Source organism: Macrobrachium nipponense, chromosome 1 (assembly GCF_015104395.2).
Source record: "Macrobrachium nipponense isolate FS-2020 chromosome 1, ASM1510439v2, whole genome shotgun sequence".
Classification (NCBI taxonomy): domain Eukaryota; kingdom Metazoa; phylum Arthropoda; class Malacostraca; order Decapoda; family Palaemonidae; genus Macrobrachium; species Macrobrachium nipponense.
Genome location: NC_087200.1, coordinates 65,292,220 through 65,313,372, shown reverse-complemented (window position 1 = coordinate 65,313,372; position 21,153 = coordinate 65,292,220). Strand labels below are relative to the sequence as shown.

Here is a 21,153-nt window from a genome sequence, read left to right as displayed (position 1 = left end):
CAGGTAAACTCGACCTGGACTGCGCTTCCGACCTATTCTCGGAGAAGCTGCCTAGGATTCCGGACCACTCGGTCAAAACGGAATTCAAGGCAAGAACCAGACTGGCAAGATCTATCAACTCCGTCACGGCGGCGGAGTTGGTAGCATCTACATATGTCGCTACATATGTTGGGGAGCAAGTATTCAGGGTCCTGACGAAAGCGTTGTTGCAGACTTTCCAAGCGGACCTGTACGACTTTGCAGTGGTGAGACGAGCTTGTAGGAAGCACGTCCTGGCGGGTGCCTCCATAAGACATGAGCCTAATAGGCCCATAAAGTCATCAGTGTGGGGAGAAAACCTTTTCCCCAAAGAGGAAGTTAACATCATCTTCCAGGAGGCATCCAGAGCACACCAGAGTCTTCGGGTTCGTTGGGGTCTCCCCTTCAAACAGAAGTTTGAGGGGCCCAGACACCAAGTCAGAACCAAAAAGAAGGCAAGGAGATGCAACCCTTACCAAGACTCTCGCCCGCAGACAATAATGCAAGCAGTGCTAGTATCTCAGGTTGGCAAGCCGTCAACATCTAAGGTGCTTCCACAACAACAGTTTGTACTAGTACAAACTCCTCCGGCCCCTTTACCATCTACCTCTTCAGCCATAATGACCTCCCCAGCCTTCAACCCCACCTATGAAGCGCGAGATCTCTTTCGCAGCTACAGTAGGCATATCGGGAGTAGCAGGGCCAGAGGTGGCTCCCGGCTACGAAGCGGATCAAGAGGTAGGGGTTTCCGCGGAGGTAGAGGTACCAGACCAGCAACTAACTAGTGAGAATCCGCAGGTAGGAGGGAGATTGTATCTCTTCCGGGACCGCTGGACCTTCAGTCCATGGGCCCACAGTATAGTCTCGAAAGGTCTAGGGTGGAAATGGGAGAAAGGGCCCCCTCCACCAATCAGTTTTTATCAGATGCCAACGGCAGACCTTATAGACTATACCAAAGATCTCCTCCAGAAAAAGGTCATAAAGAAAGTGGGACGCCTAAAATTTCAAGGCCGTCTGTTCAGTGTCCCAAAGAAGGACTCAGAAAAAAGAAGAGTGATTCTGGACTTGTCCCGTCTCAACTCATACATTCACTGCGACAAGTTCCGCATGCTGACCATCTCGCAGGTACAGACCTTACTTCCCCGTGGGGCCGTCACCACCTCTATAGATCTTACAGACGCTTACTATCATGTTCCAATAGCAAGGAACTTCTCTCTGTACCTAGGTTTCAAGCTAGGAAAACAGGCTTACTCATTCAGAGTCATGCTGTTCGGGCTCAACATTGCGCCCAGGATATTCACCAAACTGGGAGAGATGATAGTTCAAGAACTAAAAACGAGGGGTATTGTTAGTAGCCTATCTAGACGACTGGCTCATTTGGGCAGCCAACGTCGATGAATGCCGCAAATCAACAGCCATGGTGATGGAATTCTTGGAATTTCTTGGATTCCAGATAAACAGAGAAATCCCGGCTCGTCCCGGCCTCTCGCTTCTAATGGCTGGGAATTCAATGGGACCTAAACAAACACAAGCTATCCCTCCCACCCAAGAAGGTCAAAGAGATAGCAAAGGCTACAAACAGTTCCTCAAAAACAAGAAAGCTTCTTGGCGTGCCCAAGAAAGGATTCTAGGGTCGCTGCAGTTTGCGTCAGTGACGGACGTCCTGTTGAAGGCCAGATTGAAGGATATCAATCGAATCTGGAGAACGAGAGCCAACAACAAACTCAGAGACAAGGTCTCGACAATTCCACCTATTTTGACAAAAAGGCTCCGTCCATGGACGGAACGCCAGAACCTAGCCAAGTCAGTACCCCTACAATTCCCTCTACTGTCTTTAACCATCCACACCGACGCATCTCTGAGTGGATGGGGAGGGTATTCACAACACAAGAAGGTACAAGGAACATGGTCGGAGACATTCCGCCAGTTTCATATCAACATTCTGGAGGCAATGGCAGTTTTCTTGACCCTAAAACAACTGGCTCCGGCCAGAAACGTTCATATAAGACTAGTCTCAGACAGTCTAGTAGTAGTCCACTGTATAAATAGAGGAGGCTCCAGGTCAAACAAACTGAATCATGTATTAATTGCAATATTCTCATTGGCGGAGAAGAATCATTGGCACCTGTCAGCAATTCACCTGGCAGAAGTAAGAAATGTTATCGCGGACGCACTTTCCAGGACAACTCCGCTGGAATCGGAGTGGTCCCTGGACAAGAAGTCATTCCGTTGGATTTGGAATCAAATCCTGGACCTTCAGGTAGACCTTTTTGCCACGGAAGCCAACCACAAACTACCATGCTACGTGGCCCCCAATCTAGACCCTCTAGCTTACACCACAGATGCGATGTCCATAGATTGGAACATTTGGCGGAATATTTATCTATTTCCACTGGTGAATCTTCTGATGAAGGTCCTGCACAAGCTGAGATCTTTCACAGGACAAGTAGCATTAGTGGCACCCAACTGGCCAAAGAGCAACTGGTTACCGGTTCTTCTAGAACTGAATCTCTGGCCCAAACGGATCCCCCGTCTGGAACTGACTCAGGTAGTACAAACTCAGACTGTGTCAGCTTCCTCAAGAGTTCTGAGTGCCCTAACTTTATGGATTTCATGAAGTTTGCGGCTCAAAGGGACGCTAGTATTGATCCTTTAAACATCCTTTAAACATCCTATTCATAGAATCAGATAAAAGGGATTCAACAATCAAGCAATATGATTCAGCAGTAAAGAAATTGACCAAATTTCTAAAGGATTCAGATGCTCATGAGATGACCACAAATCTGGCAATCTCATTCTTTAGATCTATATTTGAGAAAGGTCTAGCCACCTGTACCATTACTACAATCAAATCAGCCTTAAGGAAGATTTTCCAGACAGGTTTTAATATCAACCTGTCAGACGCATACTTCTCTTCGATTCCAAGAGCATGTGCTCGTCTGAGACCAACAGACCGCCCTCAGACGGTCTCTTGGTTTTTAAATGATGTTCGTAGACTAGCCTCAGACACTGATAATGAGTCATGCTCATATTTAACCCTTCTTAGGAAAACGTTATTTTTAATGGCCCTAGCCTCAGGTGCCAGAATATCTGAACTCTGCTCTCTCTAGAAATCCAGACCATATTGAATTCCTCCCGTCAGGTGAAGTTCTGCTATCCCTGATCGGCAGTTTCTGGCTAGGAACGAGGACCCACAAAACAGGTGGACTCCTTGGAAAATTCTTCCTCTCACACAGGACACATCATTGTGTCCTGTCAGTACCCTTAAATTCTTTCTAGCTAGGACTTCCCAAAAATTTTCAGGCCCTCTGTTTATTAGAGAGAAAGGTGGGACAATTTCTCTAAAAGGTATTAGGGGCGAAAAATATAAAACGCAATGGAGGCCACTCGATGAGAGTGGGCGCAACAAGGAAAAAGTACTTGCTTACGACAAAACGAAAACAAACGGTAAGCTGACGAAAAGAAAAAGGGGGAATTCTTGAATGAAAATACAAACTAAAAATAAAAGGGGGAATGGGGGGAACGGTAGATAAACAACGAAGCACGAAACAAAGAAACGTGCACGAACGCCGACCCCCTTGAAAAACAGGAAATCATGAAAATAATAAACGTAGATCAAACAAGATCGACAAAGTAACTGCCACCCAAGACATAATAAAATATATACTGAAAATATATACTGAAATACCATAAGTTACGAGTATATAAATATAAATATATAGGTACTGAAAGAAGCCCGCTTGAAATTGGTACAAAACAAGGGAACGACGTAATGGCGGCTCGCTACGCTCGTACGGGAGGAGACGCCTAACCAAATCCTAAATAAAGGCAAAACGAAAGGCAAAATCACTCCCTAAATACAGAAAAAGGGAAAACGAACCAGTACTTAACTTGGGTGAAGAGGCAGATTGACGATCCATAACGAAAAAGAAAAACGAAACCAATAAAAAGAACAGATAGCTATAAAAAAGCGTGCAACGCTGGGAGGCTATCGATAAGAATGACGCCGCAGTCCCCTTCAACAGGGTAGCTGGGTGTGACCTATAGGTCGGCTCCCCGTTTTCAGGGTCTTTTGATGAGGAAAAGGCTAATTGGAGGGGTTACTGTGGTAGTGTTTAACACTCGCCCCAGTTCTATACCGACACCTTTTATTTAGGTGAGCGAGTCAGAGACTTCTGACATGTCCAATTTAGCAGTTCTCTGGTATCATAGCAATATTTTACTAGAAATAGTGCTAAAGAGGACACATTTCACTGGGCGACACGGCTTCCTCGCCCAGAAATAGATTTTTCCTACGTCAAAATCCCTTTAGACAGCAAATACTCTACTTTATTAAACAGGCCAATCCGGATTCAGTCCCACACGTCCATGACATCCGAGCAGTGGCTACCTCCATTAACTACTTTCAAAATATGAACTTTGAGGACTTGAAGAGATATACGGGTTGGAAATCTCCAGCAGTTTTTAAATGCCACTACCTCAAAAATCTAGAGGCCCTTAAATTCTCAACAGCATAGACTCCCCTGAATGATTGAGTTTACTAACTCCTTAGCCCTTTCTGTAAATTCTTTCCCTAATACTCTCTCCTCCCTACCTGACTCGCTTGTATTCCCCACCAACCTCTCTCTTCCGGGCCAGGCCGGGCCTTAACCATCCCGCCACCAGAACATGTATATAGTATTGAAACCTCGGTTTCGAGACCATATTGATTTTGTGAAACTGTATGTACATACCCGTTTAGATTACTCAGATACCATAAATGTACATTGTCATATTATGTTGTCTCGTTTTATACTAGTTCTAAGTCAGTTTAAGTTCTAGTTTAAGTAGTATATAAGAAAATTTTTGCCTTGTTATAGAGCATTAAATTTATTTTTCAAATGAAGCTTAGGTTTCATTAACCCCCTTTTATACACTTGTTTGGTATCTGTTTAGCTTGGATGGGAATTCTCTGATACTTTTTCACCAGCAGACACAGGTCGAACCCAGAAAAGGGATTTTGACGAAGGAAAAATCTATTTCTGGGGGAGGACCTGTGTCACCCAGTGAACCCAGCCCTTCTCCTTCTTCTTTGCTTTCCCCACTCTAGCCAGTCCAAGCTTGGTGGTCTATTCCAGGAATGAAGGACGCGTGTGGGTATTAGTAGTAGTAGCGAGAGGAAGTTGAGGTGGGTGACGCTTGTAACGGCTCCCACCGTGGAGGGATTTTGAAGAGGAATCTAATTGGCAGGGGGCCTGTGAGTAGTGGCTTCCACTTCGCTCCAATACTTTATACCGACGCCCCTGGGGGTGCTTGCTAGCTTTTTCTCTGGTATATTTAAGATCTATTTATACTTGGAAAAATGAGCTACAGGGATTTTTCACCGGGCGACATAGGTCCTCCCCCAGAAATAGATTTTTCCTTCATCAAAATCCCTTTTTTGTTCCTTTTGCTGTACCTACTCTCATATTCTCTTTCTTCCTTTTTACTTTCCACCCTCTCTTAACAACTGTTACAACTTTCAAACGTTAACTGTCAATTTGCAATTCAGACCTGAATGACCTCATTGGTCCCAGTGCTTGGCCTATGGCCTAAATTCTATATTCAATCAATAAGTTGTATATTGTACGTAATGATCACCAAAAGGAAAAATTTTAGTGAAAAGGATAAGCAGAAGGCATCATGGCATAAGGATAAAAGGTTTTTGGCAGTTTTGCAGTATGGAAGGCAACCTGGGAATGCTGCACAGCTTTCAGAAGCACTGCAGACACAAAAATCATGGCAGTAACGTATAGTGTCCAAAGTATTCAGAGACCATGAATTTTAATTTCATGTGATAGGTTTTTGGTGTAAGAAACAAATTGTTTTAAGCATGTAAATTGCCAATGTTCATTAACTGTTAACAGAGTGTGAATTAATACTTTTATTGCTTGACACTAGGAGTATGGCCAACCTTTACCTGCTGTGGTAGCCAAGACTTTCTTGTCACCTGGAGGACCTAAATTTACATCTGCATTAATGACATTGTCTACGATTGCTCTCCATGCTTCTCTGAATAAACGAGGTAGGTTCATTTTTTTGCATTATTGATGTGTTGAAGGTAATAAGCAGTAGTGATTCATAGCAAGGCATGATAGCCAGTGGAGTGAGTGAGTTAGTGTTGATTGTACTGCACTAGAACGTGCAGTAACTTGACTGGTTTATTTTCTGTACTGTGACAGATTTAAAAAAACTATTGAACACTGATTTACTTAAAACATCAATACAAGTGTCATTTATTTATTAATCTGTTCACATTGTCATTTGTAATCTGTTGGATAAAGTGTCTTATTGGCTCAGACAAAGAATTTTGAAACACAAATGTTGAAATAAGATTTCCTCATTCTAAATCGCCTTTTTTAGCCATAAGAGAGCACAAATAGCATAGGACCATCCTTTCACTAACCAAGAACAAACATGACCTGTTTTTATTTCTGAAACTCTCTTTGTGTAGAAAATTAAACTGAAGTTAAATAATAACTTGTTTGGTATACAGTTAGCAACGTGTAATGTTTCTTTGAAGGTAATCCATGGGTCAATGGTAATTTTTACTAAGTATTTGCTGGCTTTGTTTTTGATATCCATGTTGTTTGTATTTTCAATGTATTTCATGTTTAATATCTATTTACTTTTTACATTTTATTAACTATGTTTTGCCATATTTTAATTGAGTTATCTTTTAATCTGGAACTTGAAACTGAAATTCTTACAAAGTGGTTCATATACAATATTAAAATGTCTCATTTTAAATAAAGTGGTTGGATTGTATGGAAAGATCTATCATATACTAAACATTTCAAGTGAAGTGATACAAAGCAATGTAGTGATACATATTAATAAAAATGACCTTAATATAATTTATCTCACCCCAAATCTCCAAAAACTGTGCCAAAATTTACCACATTGGCAACCTTGTTACCTCCTATTCTGTCTGCCAGTTGGCAACTCTGTTATTTGACAGTTACGAAACGTTCCCTTGAAAATCAGTTGTTAACGAGTGCCTGTGTTGTTTATATCACAGCCGCTCTATAAATTTCCAAAACCTTTTGTGTCGTTAAAGCTCTCATTATTTGTTAATGTGGCTTTATGTAATTTACTATTTATGAAATCCAGGAAATTAGTGAATTAATATTTATTTCTTCATTGTGGATTATATTTTATTTTGACAAACTTTTGTGCGACCCGGATTTACTCCCTGACCTGTTCAATGGATAGCCAAGATGGTTTGACTCTTCCTTCTGATAGCAACATCAGGAATTGCCCAGTCTGTAGGACAAGGATGAATAGCAGGGAGTATGAACCCCATGACATTTGTAACTTATCGTGGACAGGTTTGTGATTTGACTTCTCATTGCGAAGACTCTTACAGCATAAAAGATTGTCTAAGGAGAAAAAGAAATCAGTAGCAAAACCTGTATCTAATGATTTCCTTGACTTGTGTACTCATGGTTCTGATTTTTTGGTTTCGGTATCATGTGATTCAGATTCCGAATTAATTGATGTTTTGCCACTTGTACAACTGCTAACTAATGAAGTCAGTTCTGGTTTTGACTCAAAATTTTTGGCGATGGAAATTAGTTGGAATAAGAAATTTGAAACATTACAGTTAGTTTAGATAGAGACATTTCAGCTTAGGTGGTAGAAAATTTTGAAGCAGCTTTTACTAGGATGTCTAACAATCTTTTAGATTCATTTTCAGCTCCTCGTCAGGTACCTGTTGACAGCACCCTTGATAACGGTGCGACAGATACCCCGGCTTGTGAACCCTCTCATGGCGAAGACCTAGGGAGGATCCGGTCCGGGCAGGTGCCTGATGACTCTTTATCCAATGGGTCCCCTGTTACTTTGGGGAAGTTTCACAATTAGGTTCTGATGATGATGACGTGGATTTATGTGATATCGGTGTTTCGTTGAACGGAGGTCATGATGTTGAGTTCAAGAAACATTTTTATTTAGTTTTGAGTTTTCTTCCTTAGGCGAGGCCTAAAGAGCAGTAGTAGTCTCTGCCTTGCTGTATTACAGAAGGGATTTTTCTTGACAATCCTTCCCGGTCGTGGGAATTTTTACGTTTTCCCTTTGCTCAGAGGTTCGCGAGGGTGAGGGCAGACGTCGCCACTAAACTTTTGAAAGTGATCGGGGAAGGGAAGAGGAAGCTCTCTTCTTTTCTACGACACCAGAGAGGTGTTTATCAGGTGGCAGATGATACCTCATTCTCTCGACTGCCCAAAGCAAATCCTGATTTTGTCTGACTTTTGGGTCAGCCTTTGTTTTCCAAGGCTTCAGTCTCAGTCTCGCTCAAAGACTTTATTGCCATGGAGTCTGTTATGAGCTCCTTGCAGGAGGCTCAATTCTTCAACATGTGGGTCCTCAGAGGTCTTTTAATGTATGTCTGGGGCTCCGGGTTTATTCCTCCCGATGCTCCTCTATTTGAGAAATTTTGCTTGTCTATTTCTATCACTTCTGTACATCAGAACAAGCTTGCTGCTTCTATGCAGGTCTTTTTCATTTTTCTAAGGTATAAACTGTATTTGTTGCAGTTACCCTCTTCTGTTTCGGAGATGCAGAGAAATCGTTTATTGTCCTCTTATCCTTTTTGGCGATTCCCTTTTTGATATATCTGTGCTTTCTGAGGTTTTGAAAGAACATCAAGACAATGCCTCTTCCGAAGCTCACTGGGCCTTATCAAGAGTTTTTTCCTCAGGTTTTACTACCATTTCTTCAAGGGGTGAGCGTAAGTTTAGTGCCAGACTTGCACCTTCTTCTCCAGCCCAACAACCTTTAAATACGGTCGATTTTAAAGACCTCTTTTCAAAGACACTTTTCTTTGTCTCTCTGGCAACAGAAAAGAGGGTGGGTGAACTGCAAGCACTCTCTTTTCTTGTTGCCAGATCTGGATAAGACATGATTTTGTCATACCTTCCGGAATTTGTCACAAAGACCGAATCGTCGGATAATCTCATTCCCAGGTCTTTTGTTCTGAAGTCTCTAGTCAACTTTGTCGGTAATTTGAATGAGGAATTAGTTCTTTGCCCTGTTAGGGCTCTCTCATGCTATTTACGTTGCACGAAGAACATTCAGGGTCGTCCCCGTCATCTGTCTGTTTCACCCCGAAAGGTCAAGAGACCTATGTTGAAGAATGGTGTATCCTTTTCCATCAGAGATCTCATTTTTAAAACTGACAGTTCGGTTACCCCTGAAGGCCAGGCACCGAGAGCTCACAGTATTAGAGCAGTTGCTATGTCGGTAGCTTTTGTGAAGGATGTCTCTGTTCCCAAGGTGCTTGAGCCGGCTACTTGGTGTTCAAATTCTGTTTTTGCATCTTTTTATTTGAGGGATGTATCTCTAGTTCTAGGTGACCTTCGTTCTTTGGGCCCATTGGTGACGGCAGGACAGGTTGTCAGACAAGAGAACTAGGTAGTCTACCTGTTTTACGTTGGTTGCTACCCGTGTTTTATTTTTTGTTGTATTTGTCTAATTTGTTTTTTACATTACTTTTGTGAGCAGGTTTTGGTTTAGTTATATGTAATGGGAATTAGGCAGTTAAGTACAGTGGTACCTCGAGATACGAAAGGCTCAACTTATGAAAAACTCGAGATACGAAAGCAAATAAGAAAAATTTTACGGCTCTACATACGAAAATTGTTCAAGGTACGAAAGGTTGTTGCTGTAAAGTCCGAGATTCGCCCGGACAACCGATAACAATTTTGAAAACTCGTGCGCCGCCAACTGAGTAGACTCGCCATCATCCTCCCGCTCTCCCATTGGCTCCTGATGCTAGTCACCGCCATGAGATCCTTCTCTCCTATTGGTCAGCATCCCTCCCATGATGCATCTATGTAGCGGCGTGCTTCTTCGGCCACTGCATGGCATCATCTGTATCGTACGCACGCGGTATTCATTCGTTCTAACGATATCGTTTATTGATGTAAACTGTTTAGTGATTTCGTTGTAGTATAGTGTTGTGTTAGAACTTTACTTCATACGTATACGTACTACATAACATAATAACGTACAGCACATACGTACGTAGTCGTGGGTCCCAAGAAAGTTGAAATTCACGGAAAGAAGAGGATGCTTTCTTTGGAGACGAAGATGGAGATAATTAAAAAGTATGAAGCTGGTATGCGATTGAGTGTGATCGCCAAGGAATACCGCCGAAATCCGTCGACAATAGGCACCATCCTTAAGGAGAAGGATGTCATCAAAGCAGCTACACCTTCCAAAGGCGTCACTATTTTGTCCAGCAAGAGGACCCATGTGCACGATGAAATGGAAAGGCTTATTCTTGTCTGGATAAAAGACAAAGAAATCGCTGGAGGTACGATATCGGAGACGGCAATCTGCCACAAGGCCAGTGCTATTTTCGGTGATTTGATTGCCCAGGCCAAAGACGACGGAGGAGAAGGGACAGCAACGCCAACCCCAGACTTCAAGGCTTCGCATGGGTGGTTCGAGAAATTCCATAAACAGACTGGCATCCATTCGGTAATGCGGCATGGGGAGGCGGCCAGCTCGGACACGAAAGCGGCCGAAGCCTTTAAAAAGACGCTCAATGAGATGATGATCAAGGAAGGCTACAGTTCTCAGCAAGTCTTCAACTGTGATGAGACTGGCCTTTTTTGGAAAAAAATGCCTCGTCGGACTTACATCATGCTGGAAGAGAAGAAGCTACTGGGGCATAAGCCTATGAAAGACAGGCTTAATCTCACACTTTGTTCCAACGCCAGTGGGGATTGCAAGGTGAAGCCCCTACTTGTCTATCATTCCGAGACTCCTCGAGCCTTCAAGGCCCACAAAATGCTTAAGGAGAAGCTTCCAGTGATGTGGAGGGCTAATGCAAAAGCCTGGGTAATGAGGCTTTAGTTCACCGAGTGGGTAAATCTGTGTTTTGGCCCGACAGTGAAGAAATTCTTGGAAGAGAAGCGCCTCCCTCTGAAATGCCTGCTGGTGTTGGACAATGCCCCTGCTCACCCTCCTGGCCTCGAGGAAGATATCCTAGCGGAGTATTCCTTCATCAAGGTTCTTTATCTTCTGCCTAACACCACACCTCTCCTCCAGCCCATGGACCAGCAAGTGATATCGAACTTCAAGAAGCTGTATACGAAACATCTTTTCAAGAGATGTTTCGACATCACCGATACCACAAACCTCACCTTGCGTGAATTTTGGAAGGAGCATTTCGATATCGTAATATGCATCCGACTCATTGACCAAGCTTGGCAGGAGGTTTCGAGGCGAACCTTGAATTCCTCATGGAGGAAACTCTGGCCTGATGCCGTATCCACCCGAGACTTCGAGGGATTCAACGTGGGCGAAGCTGGTGCTGCAGATTCAGTAACAGTTCACGATCCTGAAACTGTTTTGCAACCAGATCTTGACGAGATCGTTGCACTCGGCAAGTCCATGGGGCTGGTCGTTGACGAGGACAACATCAATGACCTTCTCGAGGAGCACCAAGAGGAGCTTACGACGGATGACCTGAAGGAGTTGGAGGCCATGCAACATAACGTTGTTCAAGTGGAGTTCTCTAGCAGCGGCGAGGAGGAGGACGACGACTCTATGACAACGGCAGAAATTAAGGATGCTCTAGCTGCTTTTCATAAGGTGCAATCATTCGTAGAAAAGAGACACCCCGAAAAAGCTTACACAGGTCGTATGCTTGCACAGTTTGATGACGTTTGCCTAAGTTGTTTCAGGAACATTGTCAAAAGTAGGCAGAAGCAATCTTCCTTGGATAGTTATTTTTTAAAGAGGCCTTTAGTAGGAGCAGTAAGCAAAAAGGAAGAACCAAGTGATACTAAAAAACAGAAAGTTGAAAGTGGTGAAGAAGTTGAAATTTTGTATAAAAAAAAACATAAAGTATAAAAAAAGTAAAAAAAAAAACTTAAAAATAAAAAAAAAATATATTTTTTTTTTATTTTAAGTTTTTTGCAAAGTCAAGTGTTACAGTTTTGTTAATGTGTTTTGTAAAGTTTAGTTTATGTTTTCCTTACATTTTTTTGTGTTTCGTAAAGTTAAGTGTACGTACGTATCTGCCGTTTGTCCTCCTCCTCTGTCGCCACTTTCGGAGATAGCCTCACTCGAAAGGTAAGCTTCCACATTTACTACATACGTACGTATGTACGTACAGTATTTCTTGTATAACATGTACACTAATACACTTTATTTACAGGTATATTAGCAGTATACGTATTAAGTTAGGTATTGAATGGTCCAAATTGTTGTAGTATTTCATTGTTTATAGGGCAATTTAGCTTTATTATGAAATTTATTGGGGTGTTATTGGAGGGCTTGGAACGGATTAGCCATTTTACATGTAAAATGCGGTTCAAGATACAAAAAGCTCATGATACGAAGGCCACCTCGGAACGGATTAATTTCGCATCTCGAGGTACCACTGTATTTATGTGTTCTTGATGACATAAGGACTGTTCGTTTTGACGACTCTCGCTGCTTCCATTGTCAGTCTGACACTGGACTAGTCGCTGGGTTGTCGGCACTGGCGACTACGCCTCTCCCAAAGTCGATTCTGACTTAGGAATAGCCACTGGTTTGCCTGTCCTGTTGACTCACGCTTCTTCCATTGTCTGTCTGGACATGGAATTAGTCGATGAGTTGTCTGCTGCCATCTGGTGACTCGTTTGCCGTTTACTTTTTGTCTCACCTTTTTCTCGGAGTCAGACACTCAAGTGAGATCAGGCGACATTCAGTAGCTCTGAGTTTCTTGTTGACGAAATTGGTTGCATTGTTACACCCTCCGATGATCGCTTAACATGAGACCAGTTTGGACTGTCAGGCACTCATCCTCCGAGGAGGAGTTGCCTTTCGCTCCACACTCCTTTCTCTTGGTACCAGAAAAGCTTTGAGTCAGGAGTCGTTCATGAGACGATATCGCTGCTGGCGACGTTGGGTTGCGTTGATATACCCCAATGTTCGCTTAGCATTGATCAATGAGACAGTCCAAGCACTCATTCTTCAGGAAAGAGTCGCTAATAATCTGCTCTCCTCTCTCGCGGCACCAGATGGGACGAGTAAGGAGTTGCTTATGAGATGTTTTTGCTGTCGCTGATGTTAGGTTTGTTGTTACATTCCCAATGGTCGCTTAGTATTGAAGCGCTCAGGCAATTCAAGCACTCATCCTTCTAGACAAAATCGTCAATTTTCCCGCGCTCCTTTCGGCCCCAGACATTTGTGAGAGAGCAAGTGGTGTCAGTGGTTTTAGTGCTTGATGAAGTCATCGGGATGCAGCCTTTCTGTCCCTGACGTCATCTGACTTGTTATCTAGTTGGTCACCTGATTTTGTACAGACGAACTAACTATGCATTTACTCCTTATCCTTTATTACCGCAGTTTGTCGGCATTACGGGAGGAGACTTAGAGAGTTATTAGTATCTTAGACTTTGGGTTGAGTTATTAATTTGGCATATGATTTATATTTCTTTGGTTTTTATGTCTTTTTATCAATATTTTCTTCTTTATTCCATTAATCGGATTATGTTGGTTCCTCCTATTCTGCCCAAAGGGGAAATTTTATTCAGATTCCCTCCTCCTTTTCAATGGGGTTAATCTGGCTAGATAAATTATATTAAGGTAATGTTTATTAATATGGAATTTTTATAATAAAATTAATATTCATAATACTTACCTGTATAATTTATCTAGTCCCACCCATCCTACCCCATGATCTTATCACAACTGATTTTCATGGGAAGGTTTTGTAACTGGCAAATGCCAGTGTTGCCAACTGGCAGACAGAATAGGTCACAGGGTTGCCAATGTGGTAAATTTTGGTGAGCTTTTGGGGGATTTATGGCTAGATGAATGATAAAGGTAAGTATTATTAATATTAATTTTATTATAAAAATTCCATTTTTTTAAGGTTTAAGTTGCTGTTACAATAGTTTTGTTTCATATTGCTCTTATTCCTCATGTGAAAAATAAGTGATATATTTAAAAATGGAATATTTTCATGTAACTACAATCTGTTGTTTGTTGTTTTATAAGAAAACCTTTCCACTTTAGTTTCAGAACACACGCTCATCCACTTTCCAACTCTTAGTCGTAATCCAAATCAGAATCACAGCAAACTGAAACTTCTTCAGGTATCAAAGAGATTCTATTTACAGGAATTTATTGCTAAACAGAGAACAAGACAGTCATTTCTATCCAAGCTTCAAGAAAGAGCTAGGTGAGTATGTAACGGGATGATAATTTGCTTTGGTATCTATTACATAAGAGGCATGGTATGGCATGTTTTGTCAAATATGTTACTTGTGGGTTGGCAATTATTACAAGTTTTGTTATAACTTGAAGCCTTTTGTAGTTTCTTTCATGATGGTCAGTGTATTTTTATTTTGTGTATATATACTGATATATCCCTCAATTTTCCAGATCCCTTGTAGAAAGATACAATGCACTGTGCTCAGAAGATGAAATGAAAAAACAAGAACTAGAACAAACCCTTCAGAAATGTGAAAGATTAAGTCAACAACAAAAAGATAGCTTTATGAAGAGTCCCCTCTCTGAATTCCAGGAGGGTAAGTTGCTAACAAATTGGCTGGTTTTTTAGACAGTAATGCTGACATTATATTTAAGCTCAAGAGCATGTATTACTGTTGTACTTTTCTTACTGAATAAAATCTGTCTATAGGGATCAATACTGTTGTACCCCTAATAGTCCTATTTTGCTTCTATGCCTACTTTGAAAACATTGTTAATGCCAAACCCATAAGTCATATTGAGCCTTCATTCATTTATCCAAACTGACACAGCAGAGCTTAGAAGATATCACACTAATGTGACAGCCAAGAGACATGAAAAAATTAGATGAATAGTTCTCATCTTAAGCTACTTTGATTCTAGTCTACAAGACACAATAATCCAAGAAAGTAGCTTAGGTGACCCAACCGGCAGGAAGGGCCTATCCATCTAATTTGTTCATGTCTCATGGCTGTAAAGTGTAAACACTGGCTTGAGTTCTTCTAAGCTATGCTATGATTGTTTGAATAATACTAAGTCATATTCATTATTTGTGATTCTCTCTCCATTTCTTTTCATCATTGTCCAATCTAATTCTGTATTTTACTTAATAGTTAATTACAGTTAGCACTTGGGATTCACTTATGAGTTTGAAAATGCTTTGGGAAAAAAAAGACTCCAGTCAGTTCCAAGATACAAAATTTGAAATTGCCTTCTGCTGAATGCACTGAAAATGTAAATAATACTAAAATAAATTCAGTGTATTAAGTAAAAGCATCCTTTTCACAAGTCACTATTACTATCATTATTACAAATAGTATATGATTGTGACTGGAAACTGAAACTTACATAGCAGTCTCCATGCTGAAAGCACTTACAAGATATATAATCATGACTGTAAACTGAAACTTAAGATATATAGTTACAAGATATATAAATATGATTGGATGAAACTTGTATAGCAGTCTCCTTACTGATGACATAGTTACAATCACTCACTGTTAGATAAGAGTGAATACAAGGCTCTCTCAACAATCCCTTGTAGAAGTCACAGGATTAAAAATCCTTATATCCTGTGTTTAATTTGAGATAAGCGAGAGGACTAGTAAACCTTAAGAATTAATTCTTGGTTTCAAATCTTAAATGTCCGTTATATATTTGTGGTAGGATTTGGTGTATTGAGTAGATCTTTCCCATATCGTCCAAATTTTCTGGCGTGGGAAATATGAAAAGGTTCCATATCTGGGATTGAGGATTTCATATTTGAAGGCATTTGTTAAAGTAGTGGTGAGAATAATCATATCAATTTGATTATTCAAACAGTCAGCAGCAGTGCCACTTTTTAGAGGTGGTCTGTGGATTCCAAGGAATAGGAGGTGTTATGGGTAGAACTCCCAGCATCCTATTCAGTTTGCCCTTCATTTAGTATTAGGGTGGATATGATTAATTTCTGTAATTTTCTCAGTCCATCAAGCAGGTATGGCCCTCATATGAGTCACATCTTTTGGGAACACTAATTTCAATAATTGCTTCAGATGTCTTCCTTGGTTTAAATGAGGACTGATCAGGTAACAATCAAAATCATAACTGACTCCAATTGTATTACTTTGGAGCTGCATAAAGAAACATGAGATTGTCCCAGGAATATTGTTCAAAATTCATATAAATAGATGGTGCTAGATATAAGCCTTAAAATGTACATTTTTGAAGTGTATAGAGAATCATAAAATGCTTTAGAAGAAATCTTGAAACAGTAAGCGACTTACTAAGGCTAACTCTCCTGAGGAAGCTACTGAACATGTCAGCCCTTTGTTAAGGCTTCTTTTGGTTGTACTCCACATGTTCTAGAGACCTGAGTAAAAGGCATTTGAGAAACCATTTTTTCTCATATAATTTTATGTTTCGAAGGAAGGTACAGTATTAATTTTTTCCACCTTTGGGTTTGGTCTACAATCCATGATTATTCATACGTGGAACAAACCCTCAGTGTTAACAATAGGATTATTTCCGCGCAAGCTGATAACTGGTGGGATCAATCTAAGATTGAAAAGTAAGGAATTTGTGACCTCTGGCAACCCTGATCGTCCGATGCGTTGTGAGGCTGGAAGCCATGCATGTACAGCGTGACTGGTTAGTCTTTTCCCAACCACCTTAGATACGTACGGCTTCGCTTTCTTCCCCCAAGCTGGTCCTTTGTTTCGCTCTTTATTTCTCAGTGTGTGTATTTGCATGGTTTTAGATATGGATTCCCCTGGATCTTCAAAGGCTTGTCAGCGTATGTGCCTGGCCATTCGAGGATTCCCCTGCTCAAGGTTTTTGGCTTCCTTAGTAACCGACCCACATTCAACATGCAGTAGGTGTAGAGCAAACATTTGTACAGTGATCAACCCCTGTGTAGAGTGTTGGGTATGGCCTGTCTCTCGGTAGAAGCTGTTCTACAATAAGAGAGAACATCGTAGAACATCAATGCTTCTGTCGTGGGAGGGATTCTCCCCTCATCAAGATTCGACAGCTTACCCGATCAACTCTCAGGCAGGGGATGGTACTAAGGTAGATAGATCTCCTTCCTTTTCTTCCATCGATTCGTCGGTGGAAGTATCGGGAGGACAAATCAATAATCTTTTATTTAATTAGACTCATTCTCTGTCAGGTTCCATCTATCTTTCTGGAAGGGAAGATGTGGTCCCTAATGTTAATCTTGTTTCAGGGGAAGCATCCAAGATGGCAGCGCTGTGGGCATCGCTGAGGCTATGGGGTCCTCCATCCTGGGAGGGGTTGTTGTTGCATTTTCTGGAATCACGGACCCCTCCCCCTACCCCCATAGCAGTCCCCCCACCACCAGGTCTCTTCATGATTCGCCTGAAACCGCACCTTACAGTGGAACAGGTTAGGTCAATAGGCCAAGCACTTTCTTCTCAGGAGGCACTAACATTGGAGACTACAGCAGCATCCATATTTCAGATGGTGTCTTGGCTGGACTGGTATTCCACTGCCATGGCCAGGATAGTGTCTGAAAGTGCAGCAAGTGGAGCAGTGAACCCTTCTTCACTCACTGGGATCCTGCAGTCGGGAGCCTAGGCAATCTCGTACTTAGCTCACCTGAGTGGGAACTTATGGGCCAATCTTTTGTCAGCCAGGAGATATGCAGCACTCTCCAGGGTAGTGAACGGACTAGATCCTGACTCAGTATTGGCCCTCAGGAATGGCGATATCTTGGAATCACAGTTCCTGTTCCCAAGGACAGAGTTGGAGGAGGCAATTGACTGCCGAAGACCTGATACCACGGACAAGGACGCCCTCCCCCTCTTCCCCAAAGGCAGTTGAGAAGACCGTCACCAGTGAGAAACGGTAAGAACTCGACGGAGTTAAAGGTTCCACAGGCAACCTCACAAGCCAAGTCCGTCAAACAGCAACGCCCCTTTCAATCTAGAGGATTCAAACCAGGAAGGGGTGTGGAGGCAGAGGCAGAGGGAGCCGCCAATAGAGTGGGCGCCCCTCCCTCTCTGTTGCCACGAGTAGGGGGATGACTGGCGAGCCATTGGGCCAAGTGGCAAAATCATGGGACAGAGAAGTGGGTATTAGTTGATGTCCTTCAGGTGGGATATCTAGTACTATTTGAACTCTCCCCTCTCCTCTCAGACAAGCCCATCTGGAACTGGACGTATTCACAGGGATAGCCGAAGTTCGTAGCCCTTCGAGAGGAAGTGTCAAAGATGTTGGACAAAGGGATTACGTATAGAGGAAGTAGAACACTCCACACTGGGATTTTACAGTCTTATCTTCCTGGTGCCAAAGACAACGGGCGATTGGGGGCCAGTGATTAACCTGTCATCCCTGAACCTATTCATCAAGAAGATGAGGTTCAAAATGGAGACCCCTCGAACCGTCCTAGCAGCAGTAAGGGACAATGACTTCTTGTTTTTAGTAGACCTGAAAGATGCCTACTTCCAGGTTCCTATCCACCCTTCTTCCATTAATCTACCATTTCTATGTCCTATGCTTCAAATTAGCTACATCACCCCAGGTGTTCACAAGGATTTTTCACTCTCGTCTCGTCGTGGGCTCACGCCCAGGGGATTCGACTTCTGAGATATCTCGATGACTGGCTAGTGTTAGCAAGCTCCAGCAACAAGTTACTCCAGGACAGGGACAGACCCCTTTGGTTCTGTCAAGAACTGGGTATCATGATAAATCTGGAAAAGTCAAACCTGGTTCCCAGCCAGAGGACACTTTACCAGGGGATGGTGATAGACACAGCGGAGTCAAGAGTCTTCCCATTGGACCAGAGATCAGAGAAATTGTGTCTAGTAGTGCACAAATTCCTTTCACGACCAGACCAACCAGCTCATCAGTGGCAGGTACTACTGGGGATTCTATCTTCCCTGGAGAAGCTGGTCTCTCATGGTCGGTTACATCTTCGGTCACTGTAGTGGAGGCTGAGAGAATTCTGGTTGCTGGTGGGAGATTCCCCTGGGCAGAGAGTACCACTATCAGAGGAAGTGAGGCAAGATCTTTAGTGGTGGTTGGACGATCAGAACACCACTGGGGGTGCCCCTATATCCCCCCCCCCCCTCCCCCGGACTTCCTGCTGTTCTCTGATGCCTCCAGCTTGGGCTGGGGTGCCCACCTGGGAGAACTGTTAGTTTCAGGACTTTAGAGTGCAGAGGAAAAGTGACTGCATATCAGTGTTCTGGAGCTGAAAGCAGCCTTTCTGGGACTGAAAGAGTTTCGAGAGAAAGTAGAGGAACACTCAATAGTTCTGATGTTGGACAATACCACAGTGGTCGCCTATGTGAACAAGCAGGGAGGCCTAGTGTCACATCAACTGCATTCACTGACAGTTGACCTACACCAGTGGGTGGTGGACAACGCCGTGGAACTATCAGCGAGATACATCCCAGGAAGGAAGAACGTAGTGGCAGACAAACTGAGCCATCAGAACCAGATCCTGGGAATGGAGTGGTCCTTATGCCAGGATGTGGCAGAAAGGCTGTTTCAGGTATGGGGGAGACCAGTACTGGATCTCCTTGCAACACGCTTGAACAGGAAGCTACAGATGTACTGCTCAGTGGTGCCGGACCCTCAGGCTCTGGCAGAGGACACCTTTCAACATCCCTGGGAGGACATCGAAGTACAGGCAGTCCCTGGGATACGAAGGGTTCAGCTTACGCCGTTCCGAGGTTAAGGCGCTTTTCAAATATATTCATCAGAAATTATTTTCAGGGTTACGACTCCTACAAAGCTGATCTGGCAGAAGAAATATGACACCAAAAATGCAAAATAATCAATATTTGAAGGATTTTTTGATGCAAAATGCAATAAGAATGCAGTTTACATAGTTTTGAATACACCCAAAGCATTAAAAGTAAGGTTTTCTTAGGATTTTTGATGATGTTCCGGCTTACGACAATTTTCGGGTTACAACGCGTCTCAAGAATGGAACCCCCGTTGTAACCCGGGGACTGCCCGTATATACATTCCCCCCGTCCTGCCTAATCTGCCAGGTCCTGAACAGAGTAATGGCTTCTTGGAATCTCAGGATGATGTTAGTTGCACCCCTATGGCCCCAAGCAGAGTGGTTCCCGGACCTTCTGGCTCTGTTGTTGGAGGCACCAAGGAGAATCCCACCGTGGCGACAACTTCTGCAACAGCCTCACATAGAAAGATTTCACCAAGCGGTAGAGTACCTCTCTCTTCACGAATGGAGACTATCAAGCATCTCCTTAGAGAAAAGGGCTTTTCCCAGTAGACAACGCGAGATATGTCCACCTACCTCAGAACCTCATCAGCAGCAGTATATCAGGGAAAGTGGACAGTGTACTGTGATTGGTGTCGTCAACAGGGTTTCTCTCCACTCGAAACCTCTATTTAACACATAGCGGATTTTTGAGTCTTCCTCAAGAATTAGAAAGGACTACCAATCTCGGGTATTGGAGACTACAGGGCGGCACTAAGCCTAGTGCTCCGCTTGACAGGCATACACATTTCAGCGTCCTGGGAGATTACTTGCTGTTCAGGGGTTTCCAACAGACTTGTTCGCCAAGAGAACTCAAGACCCTCAGCGTGGATGTCTCACCAGTCTTGAAGAGCCTCACTATAGCATTGTTCGAGCCTCTATGTCAGGCTTCAGACAAAGATTTGACACTGAAAACAGTCTTCCTGTTAGCTGTGACTTCTTCAAAGAGGGTGGGAGAACTCCATGGGCTGAGTTATAATTTTTCGCACACCAGAGGTTGGGGGTCCGTGTCCTTCAAGTTTGTTCCGGAATTCGTGGCCAAGACCCAGTACTCCTCGGTGCTCCGTCCCATCATTGAAAGACTTTGTAGGCTGTGACCCCCAAGAGCTCTTACTGTGCCCTGTCAAATCCCTGAGGTGCTATCTGAAAAGAACTCGCCATCTAAGGCCTAGATGTCATAGACTTTTCATAAGCACAGGACGAGTCAGAAAGGAAGTATCCAAGGATACCCTTTCTTTCTGGATTAGGGAGGTAATTAGACAAGCATACAGTTCTAGGGAGGGCCACACCCATGAGTCTGTGCGGGCTAGAGCACACAACGTTAGAAGCATAAAGTTCCTATCTGGCATTCAAGAAAAATCTGGCGGTAGACAGAGTTCTGAATGCTGGTACCTGGTGACGCC

At 42.9% G+C, this 21,153-nt stretch overlaps 1 protein-coding gene across 2 annotated transcripts in view; it reads left to right on the top strand.

Annotated features, from left to right (window-relative positions):
• Positions 1 to 21,153, top strand: part of LOC135219371 (uncharacterized) — a 217,926-nt gene that overhangs the window by 37,117 nt on the left and 159,656 nt on the right. For both annotated transcript variants that reach the window (XM_064256087.1, XM_064256086.1), the window contains exons 4-6: positions 5,938 to 6,061; positions 14,059 to 14,224; positions 14,428 to 14,573. In XM_064256087.1, coding sequence (XP_064112157.1) covers positions 5,938 to 6,061; positions 14,059 to 14,224; positions 14,428 to 14,573 — 436 coding nt within the window. The remainder of the gene's footprint in view (positions 1 to 5,937; positions 6,062 to 14,058; positions 14,225 to 14,427; positions 14,574 to 21,153) is intronic.